The sequence below is a fragment of the Dicentrarchus labrax genome, unplaced genomic scaffold (assembly GCF_905237075.1).
Source record: "Dicentrarchus labrax unplaced genomic scaffold, dlabrax2021, whole genome shotgun sequence".
NCBI classification, from domain to species: domain Eukaryota; kingdom Metazoa; phylum Chordata; class Actinopteri; family Moronidae; genus Dicentrarchus; species Dicentrarchus labrax.
The window spans coordinates 30,618,168-30,642,561 of record NW_026136719.1 but is presented as its reverse complement, the minus strand read 5'-3'; the positions used below and the strand labels follow the sequence as shown (position 1 = coordinate 30,642,561).

The window sequence follows — 24,394 nt, the reverse complement described above, 5'->3', positions numbered from 1 at the left end:
GAACCTGGTGCGAGCAAGGCAATACAAAGAGAGTGAAAATGTTACGTTGGCAATGATGAAGGTTGTTTTTGGTCTTTCGCAGGCTGCATCACTGATGGATTTTGCTTATTTTCCCCATCAAAGCCTCAATTAATGACCATGATGAGTGAGAGGGACAGTCACCCTCTGCCTCTGACAGGAAATTCACTCACATTTTGTATTATGTTACATGTCATTTTGTACATTTGACACCATTAGAGAGCAAATTCTGCTGCCTGTTTTATGCTGTCGGACAGTGCACAAGCCTTGTATGACAGGATGTTACGTTGGGACTCCTGTTTGTTCACATGCTCTATGTAAAGTACTGCATATTCATTTATTCATACAGTTGGCAAAATGGAAAATATAGAGAGTGCAGGTTAGATTATTATTCTAGTTTTACAAGGTTTTTTTTAAATCTCTTCTACTGCAGATTTCCACAATTCAGACAGGTTCATTGTTACAGAAGTGTTACGGGGTCTGAACTAGTAAGATTGCTGTCATCATGTACAAATGATTCAATCTCTTTTTCCGACATGAGAGCAAGGTGCCATCACATTTAGATAAAGAGGTACATGTCTGAAAGGATTTTAAGTCCCATGAACTGGTGATACGATTGATCAGTTTTAAATAAGTCCCTTGTGTCATTCTCACTCCACTTGTTGCCTGGTGATCTCTTTCTATAATATTTAAATGGACTTTCTTCCGACTGTCTTCTACATCAAGTGGATGGTTATGTGCTGCCACATTTTCCTTCCTTGTGCACACGTGAGAAAATTCTTCTTTTGCCATAAAACGGTTGCCATGGAATTTGCATTTCATTAGTTTTACAACAAATCATGGCTCAGGGATGTTTTTCCCCCTACAGTTTCCCCACATTCTCAAGTAGGTCAAGGCCAGACTCTTTTAAAGCACATTTATGTGGCTATGAACAAAAATAATACCAAGGTCAAAAGCTGAAAAATGCCTTCAGAGGTTGAGTGAGTTAAATGCATGTGTCTTCATGCCTTTGTGTCAAAATGATGAGTGTGAATGTGAAACAACCAAGTGTGAATGTGCTCAACCGTGTGGTTACATGTGGGTTTGTGTGTGTACCTGCATTCGTGCACTCTCCACAAGTCAACACAGGTGAAGGGGGGGCTACATTGGTTCCTTTTGCACGAGTCAGACGAGCACCCAAGGGAGAGGCCTTGTACGCTGACCTGGGAAACCCCATCTCGCGGCTGGCTGTCCAGTGGCATGTAGCGACCATTGAGGCGTACATCCCTCATGCAGCCTGCAGGGAAAGAAAATTCAGAGTTCAGTGGAAGAAGAAATATACTGTGAAGAACATTCACCTGCACAGACGCAAAATGAAATTTGTTTTACTGTATGTACCTGGTAAAACATATCAACCAAATGTCCTTGATGGATAACTGGCTTCAGTTCTTTACAGTATAAATCCAGCCTGGTTTTTAAAACTCACGCTGCTCTGTCACATTCAGTGCTTTAGCAAAATAGCGTTGTTTTAGTGGGAACAAGTTACATTGAGTTTCTCTTTGTAATGTGCTTATTGCAACATCTTAAAATGCCATTCATACTGTTTGAGGACATTTCTGAGGGCAAAGATTTGCATGCATGTTGGGTACTGTTTAAGTGAACTGACAGTTTACACATGTCACTGCTTCAAATGGGTTACACGCCTGAGACACTTACCAAGGGGGAGTAAACATATCTGAAAGGCTCTTTACAAATTGCTGCACACGGTTAGTACAAAACACATTTTTTAACCACAGGATAGTGCAAATAGAGGGAAATGCTTTCACTTGGAACAAACCCTGATACGTCTGAATCCTACTTGTATAATAAATAATACTTCCAGTTTATTTCAACCATCTATCATTTATTATAACAATACTTACTGCTCACCTAAATAATTACTGAAATCTGAAACATGATGACATTGTTAAAAAGAAGAGTAAACATTCAGACAATCACACAGACTTTAAACAAAAACCCAGATTAGCCAAACTACCAAAACTATCTATTGATCAAACATCCCTCACAATTTATACATAGACTGACCTAATCAGCTTTAAATTACTGGACACCATAGTGACTTCAATGGATTGTTGCGTGAATGCAGAATATGTAAATCGCTGATATCTTGTGTCTAGGCACTGACCTTGTCCAGTGTCTTTATCATTTACAGTATATAATTGGCGGACAGAGCTTCTGTGTCTGTGAGGCAGATTGCGGAAGTGTCTTAAACCTGATTCCTAATGGGTTTATGGTCTCAATCACTAGTTTCGAGCCTTCGTCCATACAGTACGAGGTTCAATTTTGTAAATTATGGTCCAATTTAAAATGTAAAATATGTAAAATAGACAATAAAGCAGGGTAAACTTTAGGGCGTGGCTACTTCAAGTCAACAAGTCATACTCAGTGAGTCCGTCCAGCACACTGCATCAAACTGTCTGAACTAGACTAGGCTGATCAAATGTGAATCAAGATTCTGTTAACCCATTGTGTATTTGTCACCTATATCTTTTCAGAAACATATTTTAGTGTGCTGTTTGTTTCCTGCTAAAGGCGAGTAGAAACCCAGCGCATCTCAAATCGCAGTGTGTCCCTTCACTGTCTCCAAAAGTCAATGTGGCTGCAAAAAAACAAACCAGTGGGTGACATCACAGTAGGTTCACACTTGTCATTAACACATTACCACTGCTTGAATTATTTACCTGATACTTTTGTCCTGGTTATCATTTTTTCGTCTCTCGTAGCTTTATGAGTGTTTCTGCACGTACAATTAGTAATTAAGGCCCATATGTGAGTGCACACTTTTAAATCTAAATAAATTATATGATAAAAGAGTTAGTTTTTGACAAACTATCTGATCTTCTAAAAAAAGTTTCTTTCTTAGCCTGTTGAACCTCTTTTAATAATGTTGCTGTCATTATCCTTTAATTGCAATAAATGGTACAGATATGGAATCCTCTTAAAGCAATAAATGACAGTAATGTTAAATGAGTTCTGGCTTATTTGCATAGCTGCAATGCACACACTGATTTATGATGTATTTACTAGCTGATCTAACTACAAGCTAATGGGAATGAGTCAATAATAAGTCATATCTATACATTAATCTAAAATCCAACTCAAAATATCAACAGGTTTCTTACACAAAGAGATCAGTCCTTCTATTATAGAGCACAACTTCTGAGTCTTGTTTACCTGCAGCTGAGGTTAAGGTCTATGATAAGCCATTATGTTGGACTAGCAAGTGTTACTAAGGTGTTACCATGGAGCAATAAACTCCCAACGACAAATATTTCTGGTGTTTATATTCTCAATTCTTAATTGCTAACTTGTATTCAGTTAACATCTCATACCCTCTAAAAAAGGAGACGTTCACAAACGTAAATGCAAACACACACACACACACACACACACACACACACGTACACTTTCACTGCCACCATCTATCACATCTGTCTCTTTTGAAGGGAAAAGCTTTTAAGTCCATTTAATAAACACATGCAAAGTCTTTCACTGCCTGAGGCACAGCTGTCTAACACCTCTCACTGTCTAACTCTAGGGAGCGCTCTCTCTTACTTTATTTCTGCATGTCTCCATAGTTCCAACCTCTTCTCTACATTACCATGCAGTATCTTGCCTTTTTTGAGTTTCTATTTATCCCCACCAGAAGCTTTTGACTGTATCTGCTAACATTTGGGTTTATTTGTGCACGTGTCAGTCCTGCGTTTCTCTGTTTCTCTCAGCTGAGGGTTGGGAAACAATCTTTACTAATTCACCAAAAAACTGTAAATTATGACTCCTGCCTAAATTAAGCCAAGTCAGTATGTTTGGTAAATGAATTCCTTCAGGCTGACTGTCATTTGTCGCCTGACCTGCAGAACAAACTATCCATCAGTCTATGCTTGTGCCCTTTGTACTGAGTTATTTCTCACAGAGAACTAGCACTCTCATATTTGTGTGATACGCTGGAGCTGTTAGATGGTAAGCTTAGTGTACAGACTGGAAAATAGGGAAATTAGCTGGCGTAAAAAAGACAAGTAGTGGTTTCACGAGGGGTGATGTGCCAGACGAGTCCTTGGATGGGAGCAGGTAGATGAGTTAAGCTAACTGAGAGCTAGTGGTTCTCATCTAACTCTCAGCGAATAAAGTTTATTTCCCAAAATGTCAAACTATTTCTTTGAAACTGCTTGGTGGAACAGCAGCATCTCTGCTTTTTCTATAATGAATAAATCCACACAAAACTTTAATACTGTTCATTTTCTGTTTCCAACCGACAGCCAACATTGTTTTTTAGGCATGACCATTAACGTACCCTAATCTTAACCGTGTTTATTATTGTAACCAGGACGACGGAGGTCCCCTAACCTTAATGAAGTACCCATCTGAACCCAAAACACATTTCCCTAACCGTAACAAAGTCTACAGATTTTAAGCCAAACCATGATCTCTTTCCCTAAGGTCCTTTTTTATTGAAACCTAACCAAACATAGTGTTGTTGCATCATTAAAAACATTTATTTTTCCACATTTCAACCATTTGTAATGGTTTTGAAAAGCAAATGATGTCATCCTGTCGATACAAACACACTTCTATGTGTGATTTATAGACAAACTATGTATTAGCTTTAATCTGGAGGATTTAAACCACCATGGAGATGTAATCAGGTAACAGAAAGCATAATGAGTTTGAATCAGTTTATGATATTACATAGGTGGCATACATTCCTAAAAGGATTCTTAACTACTGAATATCTTGTTATAAATGTTGTTCAGAGTCAGAATCTTTTATTGTAAGATTATTTATGAGAGGTCAGTTGAGGGACAGAGAGTCTTTTGCAGAGGTATATATAAACAGATTTCAAACAATTGTTTCAAGGATTTGATAGGACATCTTTTGAACAAAAGCCTTTATATTTATGGTATACTAACATCTCTTTCGTTCTCTCTCTCTGTCTCTCTCACACACGCACACACACGACAGAAGCTTTTCCCTTACTCCATACTCCCTCACCCCTCCATACACCCAGCTGTGGGGACGGCCATCATCCCAGCTAACAATGAAGATGCATTTGGGTGAATTAGCCATTAAACTGTCATATCAATCATTCATTAAGACACTGAACGTCGCAACTCTCCTTTGAAAAGAGTGCGTATGAATAGATAAAATGATCTATTTCGGTAGCATTTTTCAGGAGGAATACTTGTTAAACTGTCTCACATGCCCCGAACGACACACAGCCCTTTTCACTTTACCCTGTGACACATCAAACACATGACATTATCTATTTCTCCTCCACACACACACACGTTATATACAGTATAGCTGGGATTGTGTTTGGATGGCGTATAGCAGTTATTTTGCCATTGTATGATCCGTCAGTTCTCCACTGAAGGGGCATTCAAGAAGATTTATACTGTTATGTGCCATAACCTTTCTCCTGTTCTCTGTAGAAAATGTTTACCTCTTAACAATTCCCAGCATTCATCTGCCTGAGATGAAAAAAAAAAAAAAGACTCCTGAACACTAAGCTATGTGATCACAGATTTTTGTCCTCCCATTGAAGAATAAAACAGACAGTGCTGTTCTATACAAAATCATAAAAATGGTCCTTGGTAAAAGCACCAGGATGAAAACAAACAAGAGGATTATTGGGATGGTTTGCTCCACTAATCGTAGCCATCTCTTTTTGTGTGATACCCTCTTCTTATATTATTGAGAAAACCATATCTTACAGGAAAACTCTTCTTTTAAAACATTTTTTATCCAGTATTTTCAGTAATAGCTATGCTACCCACAGTCCATTCCTGTCCATTTGGGCTCGAAACAGCACTAATCGCTCCTTAACGTGAGCTCTGGAAGAAAAAATAGAGACCATCTTCTCGGCTCATTGTTAAAAATAGGACCATTTCTCGTCAAAAAAAAAAAAAAAAAAATGTTTTAATAATAATCTACACTGAAGGAGCTGCACTTGTTTGTTCTACATGTTGTGACAGGCGTCTACTGACAGGTGTGAAGTTCCAAGCATTCTAATCTTTGAGGATCATTCACATCTGAGGGCTGTCAAGGTGGACTTTCTGGAAGCCCACATGGGTTGAAACTGCCAAGTAAGAACCAGATGCTGCATAGATAATACTCATAATCAAAGTGTATCATTAGGGTCTACTGAGTGTGTATTATACATGTTCAATTATGTCATCTGATAACCACTGGCCTTTCAAGCTTGGTCACGTCCTTTTCTTTTGACAGCGCTTGACCATATAATATTGGCTTTATTTCAACTGTTGAAAAACAACTACACACATTCCTTTATAAAGGTGCCCCCAAGTGTGACTGTCATTGGTAGAGAGAAGAACGAACAGGTAAAAGCAGCAACTTTACAGCGGTGACAAAAATAAAAGACATTCAGCCATAATGCACTGCAGCTCAGAAATCCTCAGTAATACAGCTTTATTCAAGGAGAATAAAGTCATTATTTTAGTGTTTTTAAGTGTAGAGCCAAAATTCAGTGTAGACAATTCCATAACTAAATGTTTTCATAAATGAATTAATCAAAATATCTGGGAATATTACTCATAGAGATGGGGTCTTAGAAAGTGGCAACACATAGAAACGAGAAGGAAAAGCTGAAGGAAACATAATTCAATAGTCAGGCAGCTGTCCACATGTTTGAGGAGGTTTTTCTTTAAAAGTCAGCAACTGTCCAAGTGACTGCTGAGGCACTGGTATAATTTTGTGCTATGAGACATTAAAATGTTTTAATCATTGTTCATTTTACCACTTTTCCTTCAGCCTCTAGTCGCTCCAGCTGCTCCCATGCACATGCACTTGACACAGGGAAGCACTGCAACTAGCCTGGGATTCAGCCTACAGTATATCCAAGTCACGAAACCCTTACATTTGCTTTTGTTAACACCTGGTGCCGGAAGTTGTTTTTTTTTCACTGAGAGCAACCCTTCGACACTTTGGTAAAAGTGACCACCAATGAAAACGCTTGCAAATGAGAAAATCTCCTATAGTTGTGTAGCCATTTCTTCTCAAAGGGTAATTAACAAAATATTCTGGGGACACTTGTGGATTTAGTTATGAGCTCAATGTGCTATTATCACCTACCCTGGAAGCTCTTGTTGATTCCAGAGGGGAAGGTGTTTCCCAGCATCACCACGGTGGGGTCAATGATGATTTCTCGGCTTCGGCCGCGCAGTCCTGTGACCTCCCGCTGCCCTCCGCCACCGTCCAGCTGCAGCATCATCTCATTGTCGTGCCGATCTAGGAAAACCTCGTGCCATTCGCCATTGTCGAGGCGATAGGTGGGCAGGGTTAGATTGTAGTCCCCGTCACCAAGGTTGTAGAAAACACAGAGGAGTCCCTGAAAGATCTTCAATGGGGAAAAAGGGGACAGTTAGTATGAGGTTTAACTTTGACTTCAGATGTTTGGTCTGGAGTTGAAAAAAAAATCTTTTTGGGAGCCAAATTCATCTCAATTTCATTTAATTTCATTACAATGGACACATATCGGGACACTGCCATTGGATATAAAGAGTATTTTCCAAAATAACTCTCAACACACATCAAAAAAATTGAAATAATGATTCATCTTGACCAACAACAGCTTAAAGGTTCTAATTGATATGTACAGGGTTCAAACATAATGTAAGGGCTTGACATAAGCATGAACCACTAGTAAAACACTGACAAACTGGTAGCAGCAGGCCTTTCATCAATTTATCATGATGTTTCATTTGGATCTTTGCCAGCTAACTAATGAGTCTTCAATGTATTCCATTCCCAGCATTTGTTGAGGCAGCTACATTTGGAAGCTTTCCTCCTAGCTTCCCCCATACATGTGTGTGTCAAGCATTGTACATTGTATCATCCATCATCAAAGGAGCAAGCCATTTGTTTTTTGCATATTTTAACCATTTTTACTATAAAACATGCAGACACATCTATAAAGTGCAGAAACAAGTAAACAAGACGATCACTATTCAGACAGATTTTTTTTTCATATCTAAGCCCTTTCACAAATCACAGTTGAATTACACTAATTTCCTTTTTGTTGCAGTCTCTAAATGGCAACAGGACTTGTTGAGTTTTGTTAATACCCTGTTTTTTCAATGTAAGTAGCTTTGAATGATGATGCAGATGTCAGACAGACAGACAGACTTGAAAAATTATGAGAAACTCTGGTATGAATTCTGATTTAACCAGTCAAACGTGAAGTGAACCAGTCATGTGAGTATGGAAGTCTAAACAGGTCTCTTAAAGTTTATGTACATGAGATTTAAAACCTTAATATAGCAGCAAACAACTGCTATAAAGTAGAGTCATGGTGTCACACTCCCTCTGTGTGTGTTGCTATCGCAGCTGACTGAAACTGCTGCTTTTCTCATCTACGTCCGTGCATTAAGGATTGTTTTGTGTTGGGGGTTGGTGGAATAGTGGAAAGACTAACATAGACTGATTTGGTGAGGTTTTTTTTTGTGCACTTTGAATAAAGTTATGTTACAATGATATGCAAGGTAAAATGACTGTTTTTCATTATGGCGAACAAACGATATATAGCTGTTTCTGTTTAAATAAAGGGTCTATCTCTGTAAGGAGCCTTTCCTTAATGTCATCATACATTAATAAATGACAATCTTAGCCTGTCAGTGTCAAAAACAAGCACTGTTAATGGATCTACTTTGAAGGGTACATTTGCTCCCAAGTATTAACGTTTGCTCATGTTGCAGCCATTGCAGTGCTCTTCACAAATATTTTCACATCTAACTCTAATAAGGGTTTATCTTGACCAAACCAGTGTCGATGATTGGAGGACTGTTTTGGAAAGTTTTGAAAGAGCTTTAATTTATTTCTAGGCCATTGTTTTGGTCAGAGATGTTGGAGCTCTAGCACAACATCCAGCAAGTGAATTTTGTATATAGAACCTTTAAAGTTTAGATTGGCCATTACTACAATGCCATGGCAGTAGTCCGAGATGATTTGAATGTTTCTTTCTTTTTTTGACAAATTGTTTACCACATTATAATTGAACTACAATGTGCTATACAACAATATATGCTACAAAATGAAGCAACAGGTGTCCATACTTTTTTGAGTTTGAAAAATTGAATAAAACTAAATGTTTAAGATGGTTTCACACGTTTGAAGCGGCAAACATCCCCCTACTTAGCAACACAGGACAATCATTTATTACAATGTGATTTTTACATTAAACTGCAATAGTCATATTTCCATATTAATGCAGGCTTGGCAGTTGATCAGAAAAAATGTGGAAGCCTAGCCAACTTTGGCAAAGCATGGCCACTGGCATCGTGTTGTGCATGGCTTAGCACAACGATGCAGCAATGCTGAAACAAAGTGGGTCAGAAAGCTTGACCTGTCCTGCTTCAACTATACATGCACACTGCATTAAATGTGTTACTGTAGCAGTGCTTGGCAGACACCATAAATAATAAACAATTTCTCATAAATCTTCAAAAAGCACCACTAATAATCGTCAAAAAAACCCGTCTGAACTAGAATATGTTACTACAATGTTTCTTGTGGGTGTAATGAAGCAAGTATCATAAATGAATCGTGAGCGCCACAAACCAAATGACATTCAGTTTCTTTGTTTTGGGACAATGGCGGGAGTCTCAGTGGTACAGGTCTGAAAACCTCTGCAAATCCAATCAAAACTATCTACATGGAATGATCCCACTGAGGGTAAATGGGAAAATGTGTTGAATTGACCCGAGTGCAAGTCTCAGGGTTTAAAGCTAATGGGGATCAGGAGAAAGAAAAGATTTTACTTGGTTGGCAAAAGACTGAATCAATAGGCCAATTTGCCAATAGGCCAGATCAACTCCCTGGAGGTTAGCAAACAGGGAAAATGAACAAGTCCCATATAGTGAACTGACATTTCTACCATGTGATGATCATGTAATCTCAACAATAAATATGAACCTACAAAATCAACATAAGACAGGTTCTAACCCCCCCCCCCCTCCTCTCTGAAGTTTCATCCATTTCAATGAGCCGTTGTTCTGGTGGAGCTGACATTTTAACTTGCGATTTGTTGACTTGCACAAACATGCCCTGCTGTCAGTGCCACCAAGACACACACACACACACACACACATCTTGTTGAGGAAAAGTGTCTTGTGAGGCAGTGATGTGGGGACAGCGAGGAAAGGGAGACACGGAGAGAAAGAAACAGAGAGAGAATATATGAATGAGAAGTGAGAATGAGTGGAGAAAAAAAACAAAAACATTTTTCTCATGTTTACACAACAAGCTCTTGTCCTCTGCCCTCAGATCTTCAGATGAAAACGGTTCAATTTTGGCTTGGCTATAATACTAACACACGTCTATCAAAGAGCAATATTAATTTAAAACAAATCCAGGAGTCTGAGTGTGTGTGTGTGTGTGTGTGTGTTTGTGTGTGTGTGTGTCAGTGTGTGTGCATAAGAGAAAGTGAGAGAGAGCGTGAAAGGGGGTGAGAGAGAGAGAGAGAGAGAGAGAGAGAGAGAGAGAGAGAGAGAAAGAGAGAGACAGAGAGAGTCCAAAGGCCGTTTTAAGAGGGATAGAGTGGTAGGAGGGTTGTCCTCATTTCAATTTCAAACTGTTTCCTCCAAGTGTCCCACTGAGCATAATTTTCTCCCCTCCATCTTCCTCTGCCACCGCTGCCACATAAACAGAGGAGTGAGATGAGAAGGGCAGAGGGAGAGAGAGAAAGAGAGAGAAAGATGTGAGGAGAAAGGAGAAGTGGGTTGCTACCATTACGTTCCCACTCCTTCCCGACATAATAAAGACAAGTTTTCGTGAGGAGAACTTTGTCAGAAAAAGACAAACCCAACAACTCACTCTGTACCTCTTTACCAATTTCCCTGTCTTCTTTTTGTTTCTTCCATTACTCTCTGCCACATCAAGCCATTCTCCTTCCACTTTCCATCCCTCCGTCGCTTCCTCTGCCTCTTAAAGCAGCTGGCTAAAATGCTGAACGACTCCAAGGTTGTTTAGTTGGAGAACCGTGGCTCATTTCAAGGCTCTGTGATGAAGTATTAATTATATTTAGGATCCACTGGGGCAGTGCTTTTTAACCAGGCACACTCGCAGCCACCTGATTTTACCCCCAATTAAAGCTGAACGGAGCAGAGCAATTTGGCTCCTTCTTCGCTCCCTGGGCAGTGTGTGAGAGAATATTTCAATGGTGTGTGTGTCATTGCAGGAGCGTCATACGCAAGGTGTGTATTGAAGGTGTGTGACTCCATTTTTGAGTAAACAGTCCCACCGCAGGGACAGTTGGCTCCCCCAGATGCTTCCCGTGACAGACTGCTCTCAATGCTGCAGCCTTTTGGAAGTGCAGGCATGCGCATGATGTGTTAATCTACCCTCTTCTCATTATTAAATAATAGTGTGCAAATGCAGATTATGTGTATATATGACTGTTGTGAGCATCTGTCCTTTAGCTTAAATTATACTGGCAAATTAAACCAAACTCTATGCTCATTAGTAGCAATACTGCAGTTGGGAGGGTTACTTTAGAAATGTAATCTGATACAATTACTAATTACTTGTTAAAAAATGTAGTCAGTAACCTAATCCAAGTATCACAATATTTAAGTAATGTCAGAAATGTAAGAAAAAAAATCAACAAGATGACTTGTACATCTTCTATAAAACAACAGAACAATGTAAAAGTAAGTAAAATATGTGTCCTCTGCTTAAGACTTAATAAAGGAAATTGAGGCATTAGCCTATGGACCATTTTCACAATGGGGAATGGGGAACTGTAAGATTTGCTATGGTTTTTCTAGAGAGTGGTGTTGTGAGATTCATGAAGCATTGTAAGGTGTGAGCACTGTGCGTGTGCATGGCAGTATAGCCTTCTTTCATTTTAAATGTATTTTAAAATTGTATTCCTGCTAAAAAATCCAGATTTTTTACTAAATATAACTGTAATCATATGTGTCTTTTTTTCTGTAACTGTAATGGATTACAATTGCCTGTTTTTTGTATCCTGATTGGATAAGTCTATTACATATAATCACTTTACATTCATACAAATGATACTCTCTCTCCCCACCCATATTTGCCTACCTCTTGAGATCTGACCTGGTAGATAGAGATATTGAATTTACCTGAAGCTCCAGCTTGATGTCGATCTGAAGCACGACCACGTGTTTGTCAAATTAAGGTTTCCAATAATTTATGAATCATTTTCTCGGTTTCTAAGTCTTCTAGTAAAAACATTGCAATTTGGTGCCAATTATAGGAAATCTTAAATCTTAATCCAAGTACATAATTATTAATTTCATTTAATAGTGGAAACTTTATTCCTCATATCTTGTGAATTATAGACTTGCCTATAAACAAATGGTTACATTATTTGAACACTCAGTTGACCTGCTGTGCGCTGGCTAGTTTCATCATGTATGTCATCCTTCAAACATCTTTGTCATTGCCCAGTCAAGGTCATCTGTCTTCTTATAAAAAATAAATGAGCCAAAAAGAGTGAAATCAATGAAGCAGTAAAATAGCAAAGTGATTTCTAGCCCAGCTAGATTTTAATGACTTATTTCGATTAATTTCTAGTCATCAACACTAACCAAGCAGCAGCCATGGCCTACCAAACTGTTGATAACATGCAACAGACGTGCACAAAACCAAACCTTTTACTATTGTGTGTTTAAGATGGTGCAGTGAATGCCTGCCTCTGTGTGTTGGTATGTATTGTTTAGACTTGTTAGTTTGTTATTTCAGTGTTTTGCAACAGTATCTGGGGTTCTTCCACCAGAGAACATAGCATGAACATCAGGGATATGACTCTAGTGGATTAATTTCTCACTTTTCTCACCTAATGTGTGAGATTATTAGACATTCTGGTCAAAGCTGCCCTCACCATTGGGCATGCAGTGAAAGGCAGGAGGAGACAGAAAGATGCAGATGACTCCAATGGCGCAGAATTCACATTAAGAGCATTTCCGACCAACGTGTAATCACTGCGCAACAAACTGAAATGTTCATGTTCATGTTTTGTGGACAGGAGTGTCAAATTAGAGGTAAAATGAACAGCCTGTAGAAGGTGTTGAGCCATCCCCTTGTCATAGGTTCCTCAATTGTCTTGAGCTCGACTGGAGGGAAGAACACCATTCTTTCAAAAGATATTCTGTCATTTGGTATTTTGATGAATGTCTAACTTGTCTGTCAGAAATTTCCAACAGGTGTCCAGGAGGGTTTAGATTTGGTGACTGTAAGGCCATAGTATACTGATTGACATCACTGTGCCCTGTATGGAAGTATCTAAAAGCAGGTAGAACTTTCATTATACCTGACATTTCGCTCTCTTCCAGTGTGAATGCATTACATACTAAAAATATGGTCAGAATTATTATGTAAATGCAACGCAGCTAATGTGTCATGTGGCTACATTGCAGTGTGGTCCAATGTGGCTACTGACAGTAACGACATGAGTGTGACGGCATTTTTGATGATGGATGTCTGCCTGCTAAAGGAAAGCTCTTGATTCTGAGTGACTGACACTAAAACCTGATGTTCTGAGACTGATGAAAAAAGTTCTGCTGTCATGGGCAGGTCATCCACAGGAAGAAAGAAATACAAGATCTAAGACACAATAACATAGCATAGCCATCAAATATGGGATATTATCACTTATTATAATGTGACCAAAGATCCACTCATCGTCTGAGCCACCTCCACTCAAGATTATCAAATGTGATTGAAAGCCATGAAAACCTTGGACCGTATCATTTTGTTACATACACAGCTCCCAAAGGTTTACAATGAACTTAACAATGTTTGAATAGTTTGGAGTGGAGTTGTTATTTGGCCTCAATGGACATTTTGGAGCTTTTGAGCTGATCCTTGCACATTTATATTGATTTTAATTAATGTACACCGTTGCCTATGACTTAACAATTAGTCAAAGCAAACTAAACAACTTACTAACTATTTGTAGCATTAAAGTGCAGCAAAATTCCCTCATTTAGGATCATTTTGCATGTATCCATTCTTGCGAGAAGATTTCATCCTCATAAGGACTGTAACAGCAGGACGTACAAACACACACAAAATACAATCAGTAATCTGGGAGGGTGGGGGGAGTAGTTTAGAACAAAGAAATGTAATATATTTCACTAACCATGTTGTTGGAATGCAAGTCACACACAAACAGCAGAAACAAAGAGCTCCTCACATTGTGAGTTTGCAGCCAGCCAAGAGTAACGCATACTAATTCCTCCCTCTGATTAAAAGCAAACAGAACTATTACAGTGAAAAACATAATCCTGGAAGGCAACATGGTTATATTTCTACCAAAGAACATCACAGGGTTTCCAGTGTTTCACTGAGGAGAGGGGGGGTTAACTTCATGAGATTACACACATTTTCATGCTGTCTGCACCCAGGAATAAATGCACTATTTATGGTGGATAAATGATGTGAAACCGCTCCCTGTGTGGCTGTGCTGAGGGAGCAGTATGACATTTAAGAGGGAATGTAGGAATGGGTGAATAGGAAGGAGAGACAGATGGATGACAGCCGGGGATCAGAGGAGAGGTTGTGCCGTAACTGCAGCTGTGGTATGGATAATCATCATCATTTTAGACAGGGATGTTTGATCGATACCTGTGGTCGCAGTGTGGAATGAGAAAAACAGCAAGTGGGGAGGACTGGGAAGGTACTGCATGCTCGCAGAGAGTAAGTCAAGGGTAGAAAGGATGAAAAAAGAAAACAGAGCGAGACTGGCAAATAAACAAATATGAGAGAGCAATTCAAGTGTGAGCAGGGCAACCGCAGGAAAAGAAGAGTGGGACGGATGAAGCCTTCAAGACAAATAACCAAATAATATATTAAATGTATTCAATCCCGGCAGTGTGCTTTCAACTTCAATCTAAATACTTTTTACTGCTAATACATCATATAAGCTCCACTATTTTCTTCAGCTATAAAGACAATGGGCTGTATAAAAAGCCTGACATCACTTTGGGAGCATACTGGGAGAATATATCTGTCTGTGCAGTAAACACAGCCAGCACATGTTTAGCTCTGCTTACCACAAAGATTGGGATAAACGGCCAGCCTGGAACTGTCTAGCCCCAGATGTCCACAGGCTGTGTCGTGTTCTGGTTGCGCTATGGCTCAATCACAATCAATAGCTGATAAATATAAGCATTCATGTACATTCACAAGTACATTTCTAGCTTCAAATATATGAGCTGCTCATGTAAAAAATAGACTTGACGTGTAAAGAAAGTGGCACACGTGAGACGCTCTGAACATATCTTGTTTCTAACTGTTTGTGGGAGCTACTCATTGCTGTGGGTTCTGATGGTCCAGTTATTTGCTGGCACCGGAAATAGAACCATGAGATAGAGCCAGCTAATGTGGGACGAACACAACACTGAGTGCAAAGAAGCTGTTAATGACGGGTGTTGAAAAAACATGAATGAAAAGTAAAAGCATCAGTGCTAATGTAAGCAAGCTAAGTTTCCAAGCATTGTGGGCACCACTGCCATGGGAAATACCCACTGAGAGGGTTAATGCTTAGATGCTGTTTCCACAAATATGTCCAAAAATAGTTGTATCCTCTTTTGGAAAATGGAGAAATATGTAAAATACTGTAGCTGTGTTATCACTGCAGTGTAAATGTCCTTACACAGAGAGTGAGTAGAATTCAAATTTCAGTTTGACTTTAACAGACAGACATGAGATTGATAGCTATTTTCTCATATCTCTCACAGAATTAAAGAAAATGTTTAATTGTCTTTTACTTCTACTACTAATGTTGAACTATTCATTTAAAGGGTTATTGAGACATTCACACAATGCAGAATAATATGATAAACCATGTCAGCTTCAATAACTTTGACAGGAACATTTGGGGGAAATATCTAACTTGTTCAGGTGCTGTTGTTTCCAATTGCTTTTTTTCCTGTTTACAACCTGACTGCTAGATAGGTTACAAGACAACAACAGAATCACTACATATTGTGAGTGCAGTTTATGATTGAACAAAATAACTGCTGTTACTTTGCGGGATGGAAGCCACAGGAGACATTCACTAGGCTATATTTAAAATTGTGCAAAATGTGCTAGATTTGTTTTTGTACACATTCTACTATGAAAAATTCTGTAAATGAGGAGACAGTTTCACACAATCTTTCATCACAGTCTACCCTCTCACGCACACACACACACACACACACACAACATCACACACACACAAACACTCACACACACACACACACACACACACACACACACACAGTAGTCTTACCTCTAGTCGTATGTATTCACTCTGCTCCTTTGAGATCAGATATAGGATGGTACTGCTGTGTTTACGAGTTCTAACCAGGACTTGAACCCATGTCCTCCGGGCCGGGAGCGGGGACGCCAGCTGGTAGTGCACGTGACTGTGCCCATCAAAGGAATACTCTGGGACCTCTGGTGTTGGTACACACACATAAGTCAGTCAGATAGTGTTATGATTGAGAATAAACACAATTAAAGTTTTAAATATAACACATTATATTTTATTCAATTAGAAGACACTTCTCTCCAGAGGGAAGTGACCTCAAGTAACTTCAACTAATTCAGTTTCACAAGTCCCTAAATTCCCCCCATATGCAGAGAGCTGGTGGCAGGACAGAATATGCAAAGACACAAGATAGAATATGTATGGGTGGTTTAGCTTGGGTTATGCTTGGTTCTTCTTTCTTGCACCCATGTTCCCAGAAGTGGATTTTGTGCATGCCAGGCAGACTAAACCAAGCACACCTAAAATGTTTTCAAAGCCATTCTTCCATCTCATAGCATATGCAAGTTAAATTTTCTTTTCCGTCTATCGCTTCCACACCTCTCTCTCTTTGTCTCTCTTCCATGTAACTTTGACAAAGTTGAGTGGTTCATGAGATCCTGTTTGAAGGCAATATCAAATTGCACATTTTTTGGTTTCTTCTGAACATGCAGTTTGCAACTGATCAGCCAGGTCTTCTCAAAACTCCATCTTGTTTGTTTTTTCTGCAAGCTGTGTTTATCAAGGCCACAGAGCTGTTTGTGTGGGATACAAAATCCCATCAACACTACCAATTTTACACTACCTTATTCATAGATGGGTTGCTCAGTATAGAAGTGTCATAGTGCATAGTTCAGTAGAGTGTGGTGAACTAAACCTGCAGAAATGTGGATATTTATTAAATCACTGGTTGACTGTTCCAAGCAACAGTGAGAATATTCTCTTTCCTTACTGTTACTTAGATCTGTTGTAGACGCACTTTTTTCTGGACATTATCATGCATCTAGGGGAAGTGAAGATAAAGACAGATCCAAAGAGTATTACATTCACTGAGAAGCCAGCAATGTGCTTTAGATGGTAATGTAATGTCAAAAACGGACTGCAGGATAATCTGGGTGAGTAAGTCTGCATACAGACTGATTTTTCTTGTCTTGGGCTCTGCCAGATCGCATACTTTACATGGGCTCCCAGATAAATCACACAAACACAGTCCGTGTGTGAGAATTGTGATACAAGGCCCTATCTTGCCGATCTGAAACGCAAGTATCGAACGTAAAACGCAAGTAGCTTTGTGGGCGGATCTCGGGCTCTGTGTATTATGCCGCGGGATTTTCTGCATATCTAAAATGGGTTGGCCTGAAGTAGCTACATTAGTCATAGGTGTGGTTTGGGCGTAACATGAATAAACCAATAGTCTCCACCTTTAAAAGAGGCGCCTTGTCCATGGCGGATTGTATTATAAGGGTTGCCAGGCGCACGCCAGGAGCGGTTCACAGCGAGGAGACCAACGTTCTGGGCCGTAAATACCGAGTGACATTATTGACATGAAATAAATGTAACACAGCCATACAATAAATCAAAACAATGTAACGCCTGGGGCGGCAGTGCGCAGGGCCGCTGAGGAGGGAGCAGAACACCAAGGCCAGGGATCCAGACCCGCTACACGCCGGAGGACCACCCGTTCCTGGCAACTGGGTTTGCGTGCTCTGAAGCCACTGACTTTAGACTAGGTTTTTCCTGGTCTGTGGCGGAATTCTATTCTGAAACAGCAAAATAGCACCAGGGAACGTTTGCGCCGGAACACGCCTCGTCTTTTCGCTGAACCGCCCCCCGGAGCGCAAGTTCATCCCCTAATTTAAGGACGTGCGTCGGTGGAGGGAAAATTCCAATGTGCGTCGAGTGCAAAATAGGAATTATACAAGCGCCAGTGTACAAAGTCAATTGCGCTGAGTGCAAGATAGAGCCCAAAAAGTCCACATCACTTTTTCTTCTTTGAAAGACTACAATGACTGTCAAAATCATCTGTGTGCTCCTAGTTAGTCATTGACTGCTGAGATTGAATCATGAATGAAGAGTGATTCATTCACATTCCTTTTTTTATTAAGTCATTCACTTAATTATTTGTTGAAAGATTGTCTATCTGCCCCATACTGGATGTTTGAGGGCATGGCAACATCCACAGATGAGAATCACTGAGTGCACAAAGCATTGCAACAGTTTAAGACCAACAACTCTAAGTGATGACAGTGCCTTCTCTAAGTACAATTAAACTGTTAAAGAAAGGGATTTTTTTAAAGATGATGTAATGGTCCCAAAATAGATATCCTTTTGTACAATGTTGACCTAATATTGATTTTATGAACTAACACCCTCACACATTCAATACTAACACATTTGAGAGGGTCCTGTCAGGGTGTGGCAACATGTGGTACAAGACAAGAACTAAATAAGACTGTAAAGCCTGGCAGAGAGTGGGGGTGATGAGGATCATTAAAGACCCCAATTTCAGTCCAACAACAGTCTCTTCCAACTGCTGCAGTCAGGCAAACGCCTCCACAGCCATAAGGCCGACATGGGGAAGCTACCAAGGAGCTGCTTTCTTCAGGCCATAAGTATCCTTAATGTGGATGCTGCCAAGGGCCTGCAGGCTGCGCTCCACGAGAATTACACAGCGGCAATAAAGAACCGTCTAAGGTGCTTGACCTATATATACATACACTCTATTCATGAATTTACAAATAGAGTAAATCTCACCTGCATATAGGAAGCAGATGGCATTATTAAGGTTTGGAATGCATGGAACAGCAGTATGTGATAACATAAGTAATTAACCCTGGTTGGTAAGTCTGTAGTCCTCTCTCAGAGTTTTATTCTTTTTTACAGTTTAGGTTACACTTTATATTCAAAATAAATTAATGTCAGCAAGATTTAACGGAGCCTTGAAGACTGAAACTTTACGCTGCAAATAAAAAAAAAAAGGTTTACACGCTCAGCATATGGATGATGTTGTTTTGTTGTTGGTGGTACAATCACACACAAATTTAAAGTGTCTTCCTTAAATGCATAACCGCATCTGTATGGCACTAGACCAGTTGCAGTTTACATCCATGTCTGTCTAGACTCATATAATATATGTGGTGAATACTTGGAGGGAATTTTTCTTTTTAGCTAAATGGAAGTTATCACTATATTGATGATACATATGATTCCAGTTAATATATATTACACATTTAAAGGATAGCTAAAGATGGATTCTTGAGGAGCATAGCTTTATTAAATGTGGTGCTTTCGTTTTCTAATGGAATTTTTGGATGCAACAGTTCTCTATGAGCTCTAGGTGAAAATCTCACACACACTTAGAAGACCACCTTTAGCTAATCTGGAATTATTTTTTAAGTAATGGCTAAAGACCTATTTTGAGGTGACAATGACCCAAATTCTAATCAGTTCATCCTCAAGTCCTCAAGAAGAAATTCCCTCAAGGCGTTCCTAAGATATCGCGTTCACAATAATGGGACGGACAGTTGGACAACCTGAAAACATAATGTCTCTGGCCATGGCTGTTGCCAGTGCAGAGGCATGAAGAAAACTGGCCTACCCTCTTCACACTGGTGTCCTGTGTATCCCGGCACACACTGGCAGCTGAAGGAGCCCCACTCGCCGTGACAGCGACCACGGTGGCCGCAGGATGGATAGCCCATGTTGACACAGCTGCTATCGGTGGTCAGGCAGCCTGGAGAGCTGGACTGTGAGTCGGCCGGGGAGCCCAAATCATACAGCTGAATGAGGAAGATAGAGAAAAGGAGATGGAGCAGTAGTAATGTAAAGAAGATGAGAGGTGGAAGAAGGAGATATAAGGAGAGATAAGAAGGGAACAGAAGAGAGATGAGCAAGAGGAGAGGAACAAGAAGAGAGGAACAATGTAAGAGAACAGCATTAAACAGTAAAGAGAAAGCAAAGAAAAATTGGGAGAGAGGTGACTAAAGCTGACAAAAAGGAGACGGAAGACAAAAAGGCAAGGTGACAGCAGAGTAAGAGGACTGGGGAAGACACCGGACAGATAGGCAGGGGGTAAGTAGCCAGAGGGGTAGTCAGAGTTTAGAAGAAGAAAATAAAGTAAAACCGAGCAAAAATAAAAGAATTCAGAAAGGGAAACCTTCAAATGTGTTGAAGTACATGAGCTCAGGGTACTTTGTGGCCTTTTCTTCTTTTCAGCTCTCATTTTTCTGATTTTTCTTCCCACAGTGATGAAACCAAATCTGGACCAATCTTCTAACGGACAAACAGCATGGCACACTGCACAGAAAGCTGAAAGGACGGGGGAACCTTGGACGCCTAAGTTTGTGTCCCTCACAAAAGCGATGCCATAAAAGACTTTAATATGTTCGATCTCCTCTCTGCCTAACCCAAACTTTATGGCTTCTGTTAGCGCTACGGCGAGGACATACAGAAATGGAGCAGATCGTAAAAACTGACAGTAAGTCATGCCGCCAGGGAGCTGCTGATTGGTTCTGACCTCTACCAAAGAGGCATCTTATTGGTTGCCTTTAACAGCTGCAGCTTCTCCGTTAGCTGGGTTTGGACCTTTGATTGCTAAGAACTGCAAGGCAGATATTAGCAATCAATGATTGAAAGACACATTGAGGTGTCTGCAATTTATTTGACTGTACATCTGTGTCACTGAAATGTGTGTAGGTGTGTCTGAGCGAAACACGTGGATTGATATATGAGTTGAATGCAAAAATACACCTGCTTCTGCTTAAAATTACAAATTGTGGCTTCAGCTGAGAAGACTGTCACACGCCCACACAGAGGCACTGTGGGCTGCCCTGCTTGCCAAGATTAATTTCAGGTGTTGGGTATAAAAATGTCTCAGCCCAGAGGAAGTGAAAAAAAAATAATAAATTCTAGACAAAAACACAAGGTCTAAAGCTGTGTGCTGTACAGCTTGGTAGGTTTCACCAAAAATATCTGACCACAAAAATTCAGTGTCAGATTAAAACAGCTTTGGAAATGCAGATGATAAGTGCTGGGCCACCATGAGCTGCCAGAAATGCATCAGTGCTCCTTGGCATTTTGTACTACAAGGGCAAAAGTCTGTGGACAACTTTATACCGTTCTGTGACTGATGAACCTCTGAAACCATGGAACCTTTCTTTAGAGATTTGCTTCCACAAGAGGATTAGTGCGGTTGTAATGCTGGGCAATGAGGTCTGGCTCACTGTCTGTGTTTTACTTTAAGATAAGATAAGATAAAATAACACACTGTTAAAGCAGCTCCTTATATAACATAGCAGATAGAAAAAAAAAATATATAAATAACAAAATAAAGTAGAAAAATAAAGATAAAGAAAAAAATAGAATTAGGGTTTGCAAAATTAGGCACCCTACTATGCTAAGGCAGGACCCACCTTTCTCTGCCTTTGATTGGCTAGTAGTCATACTTTCATTTGGGTTTGTTAGGTTTAGGCATGGGGAGTGAGACTGGTAAGGGTTACAATGAGAATATCAGGGTAAACCAATCCCAAGCAGGTCAGAGGTAGAGTAAGGCAGGTCATGCCTTTGGCTTAGTAAGATTCCTAAATCCGCATCCAGTTCACCTCACGGGTGTTGGATGAGGTTGGGGTCAGGGCTCTGTGCAGGCCAGTCACCACACCAAACTGGATGTTTTAAATGGAGTGTGGCTTTGTGCACAGTGACATTGTCATATTGTAGGAAAAAGGGCCTTTATTAAACCGTTGATACAAAGTTGGAAGCAAACTAATGCCTAAAATATCATTGTATGCTGTAGCATTAAAGATTCCATTAATTGGATATAAAGTATATACTTTTAGATCTCAGTTGTGGTTGCTGTGGCGATACCTGTGGTTATTGGTAGTTATGCTGAGAGCATCAAAACATTGTTTCTTGACATAATGCAAATCACAGTATATTTCTCCACTCATTAATTCAACTTTTTCCATTAAACTGTCACTCATTTGTAATTTTGCCATGACATTAGAATGGTGTTTTTTCTGAAATTGACTCCAACATGGTCCAACAAATGAATACAATGTAACATCTACACAGTGATTTTCGTGAAACATACAGGCAGCAGATTCTGTCTCAAATTTATGCTGGTACTATGCATGTGGGGCAATATACAATACAACAATATTGTCTGTTATAAGTCAAACTTTTGCTGAGAAACACTGTAAATCCAACTTCAACTCAAAGTTAGTAGCATTCAAAAAGGCCATTAGGCCAACCCCTGTATCTGAAAACTTCCATACTTAAAAATTGAGTGACAGTTGTGTCAAAACCACAAGAAAACTTAAAGCAGTAATGTTAGACTGAGAGCTGAAGGGAGACAGACAAGCAGAATAATGTCAGAACAAGGATGAAAAGTTAAAAACAGACGATGGTGAATGACAGCCAGGGGGGAAGAGACCCAACTCTAGAATAGAAACGTAATTATAAAAATCGAAAAAATCTCTTCCTGTCCCTTTTCCTGGACATAGCGTCATGTTCGCACCTGCCTTCAGTCCAGTCTAGTATTCTCTCTTCTTCATGCACACACACACACGACCCATACTGTTTCCATACAGCCACGTATGACACTTCAATAGGTTTAATGGGGGTGACATGGTCCTCACATGTTGTATCTCTCTCTGGCTCCAAAACAGAAACAATGTATACAATACAGAGACAAATGCCCAATGAAAAGCACACATAAAACACACACAGGATCTAATCATAGGATCAAGCTTTACAATATACACAGACACAGAAAAGTAAAATCACAGACAAACATAGAGACATGTACAAAGAGGAAACATACAGAGCATTCAGTTATAGCAAGTGTGTCTATCAATGTCAACTACCTTTATCACAGCACAGCAACAAGTGAAACAGATGATGTTGCTATAGCAACAAATGTGACACATTAGCACATTCTGTGATAATAAGAACACCACCACCAAATGAAAAAAATCATACAATGCAGAACATGTCCATCAACATTATTAATCATCAGTACGCCTACTGTTGCTTGCTCTTTGGAGATTTATTATCCTCATGTCCACCCACACGCATCATGCAGATTTCTCTCATTAGGACATAACGTTTGTGCAGCCTCCCGCTATGTCTCCAACTAAGGTAGACCACAACTACAAGCCTTTAGCATTGCAGCAGGAAAAAACTAATTTCTATTTATATTCCCGCTTTTAAGATTCAACATCTTAATAGAGGTTTAAACTACTACTGAATGGTTACATATAAATTGTGCTTATTGAGTAATAAGACTAACAGCCACACTCACTGCCCCTAGAGGTCCTCGGCTCCTTACACCTCATCAGACAAAGTACACAAACCAAAGCTACCTCAAGAAAGGTAAAGTCTTAATCTAGTAACCGGCAGACATTTTGATGAAGATTTGCCACATGGACAATTATGTTTGAAATGCATATTCATTTTCAAAATCGTCTCCTTCTAAGGTAACTGGTAGGGTCCCCTGGGTTGTTTGTTCAAACGTTTCGTGTTCCTTTTAATGCAGCAGGTGCTTGAGGGGCGGACTGAATCAGCGTAGCCGGAAGCACCTGGGCCCGGTGTTTCCCGGCTATAAAAGCCCTGCCCTTCTGGCTGAGACCCTCTCTCTCTCTCTATTTCTTGTTTTCAACTCCTGTGCTTGGTTTAGTTGTGTTCTGGCATCAGATATCTACCTCTCACTATACATCACACTCATGCATACATACACTTCCATCACTGACTTTACTGATAAACACACCTCATCATATCTTTAGTTTGTTTTTTGGTTGCGCTCATTCTGATCTTTTAAAGAAAATGACTTATAATTTGCCATTATGCTGCATCTCCTTGTTTTTGTCATCAGGGTAGTGACAGTAACAAAAACATAACAATTTGTATTCAAGTATTATACAGTAATGAAGACATTCCTATGAATATTATATTAATTTTGTTCCAATAGATCCTCCTAAATGTTCACAGTTGACCTAATTCAGATTGAATATGTAAGTCAGTTTAGTGAAAATTGGTCACATTCAGTTGTGTACACTGAAA

At 39.7% G+C, this 24,394-nt stretch overlaps 1 protein-coding gene across 1 annotated transcript in view; it reads right to left on the bottom strand.

Annotated features, from left to right (window-relative positions):
- The window catches only part of si:ch211-186j3.6 (neural-cadherin), a 275,261-nt gene that overhangs the window by 26,122 nt on the left and 224,745 nt on the right, over positions 1 to 24,394 (bottom strand). Inside the window, exons 31-34 of the mRNA XM_051380620.1 lie at positions 19,935 to 20,115; positions 16,319 to 16,485; positions 7,147 to 7,411; positions 1,114 to 1,294 (exon numbers count right to left, since the gene is read on the bottom strand). Coding sequence (XP_051236580.1) covers positions 1,114 to 1,294; positions 7,147 to 7,411; positions 16,319 to 16,485; positions 19,935 to 20,115 — 794 coding nt within the window. The remainder of the gene's footprint in view (positions 1 to 1,113; positions 1,295 to 7,146; positions 7,412 to 16,318; positions 16,486 to 19,934; positions 20,116 to 24,394) is intronic.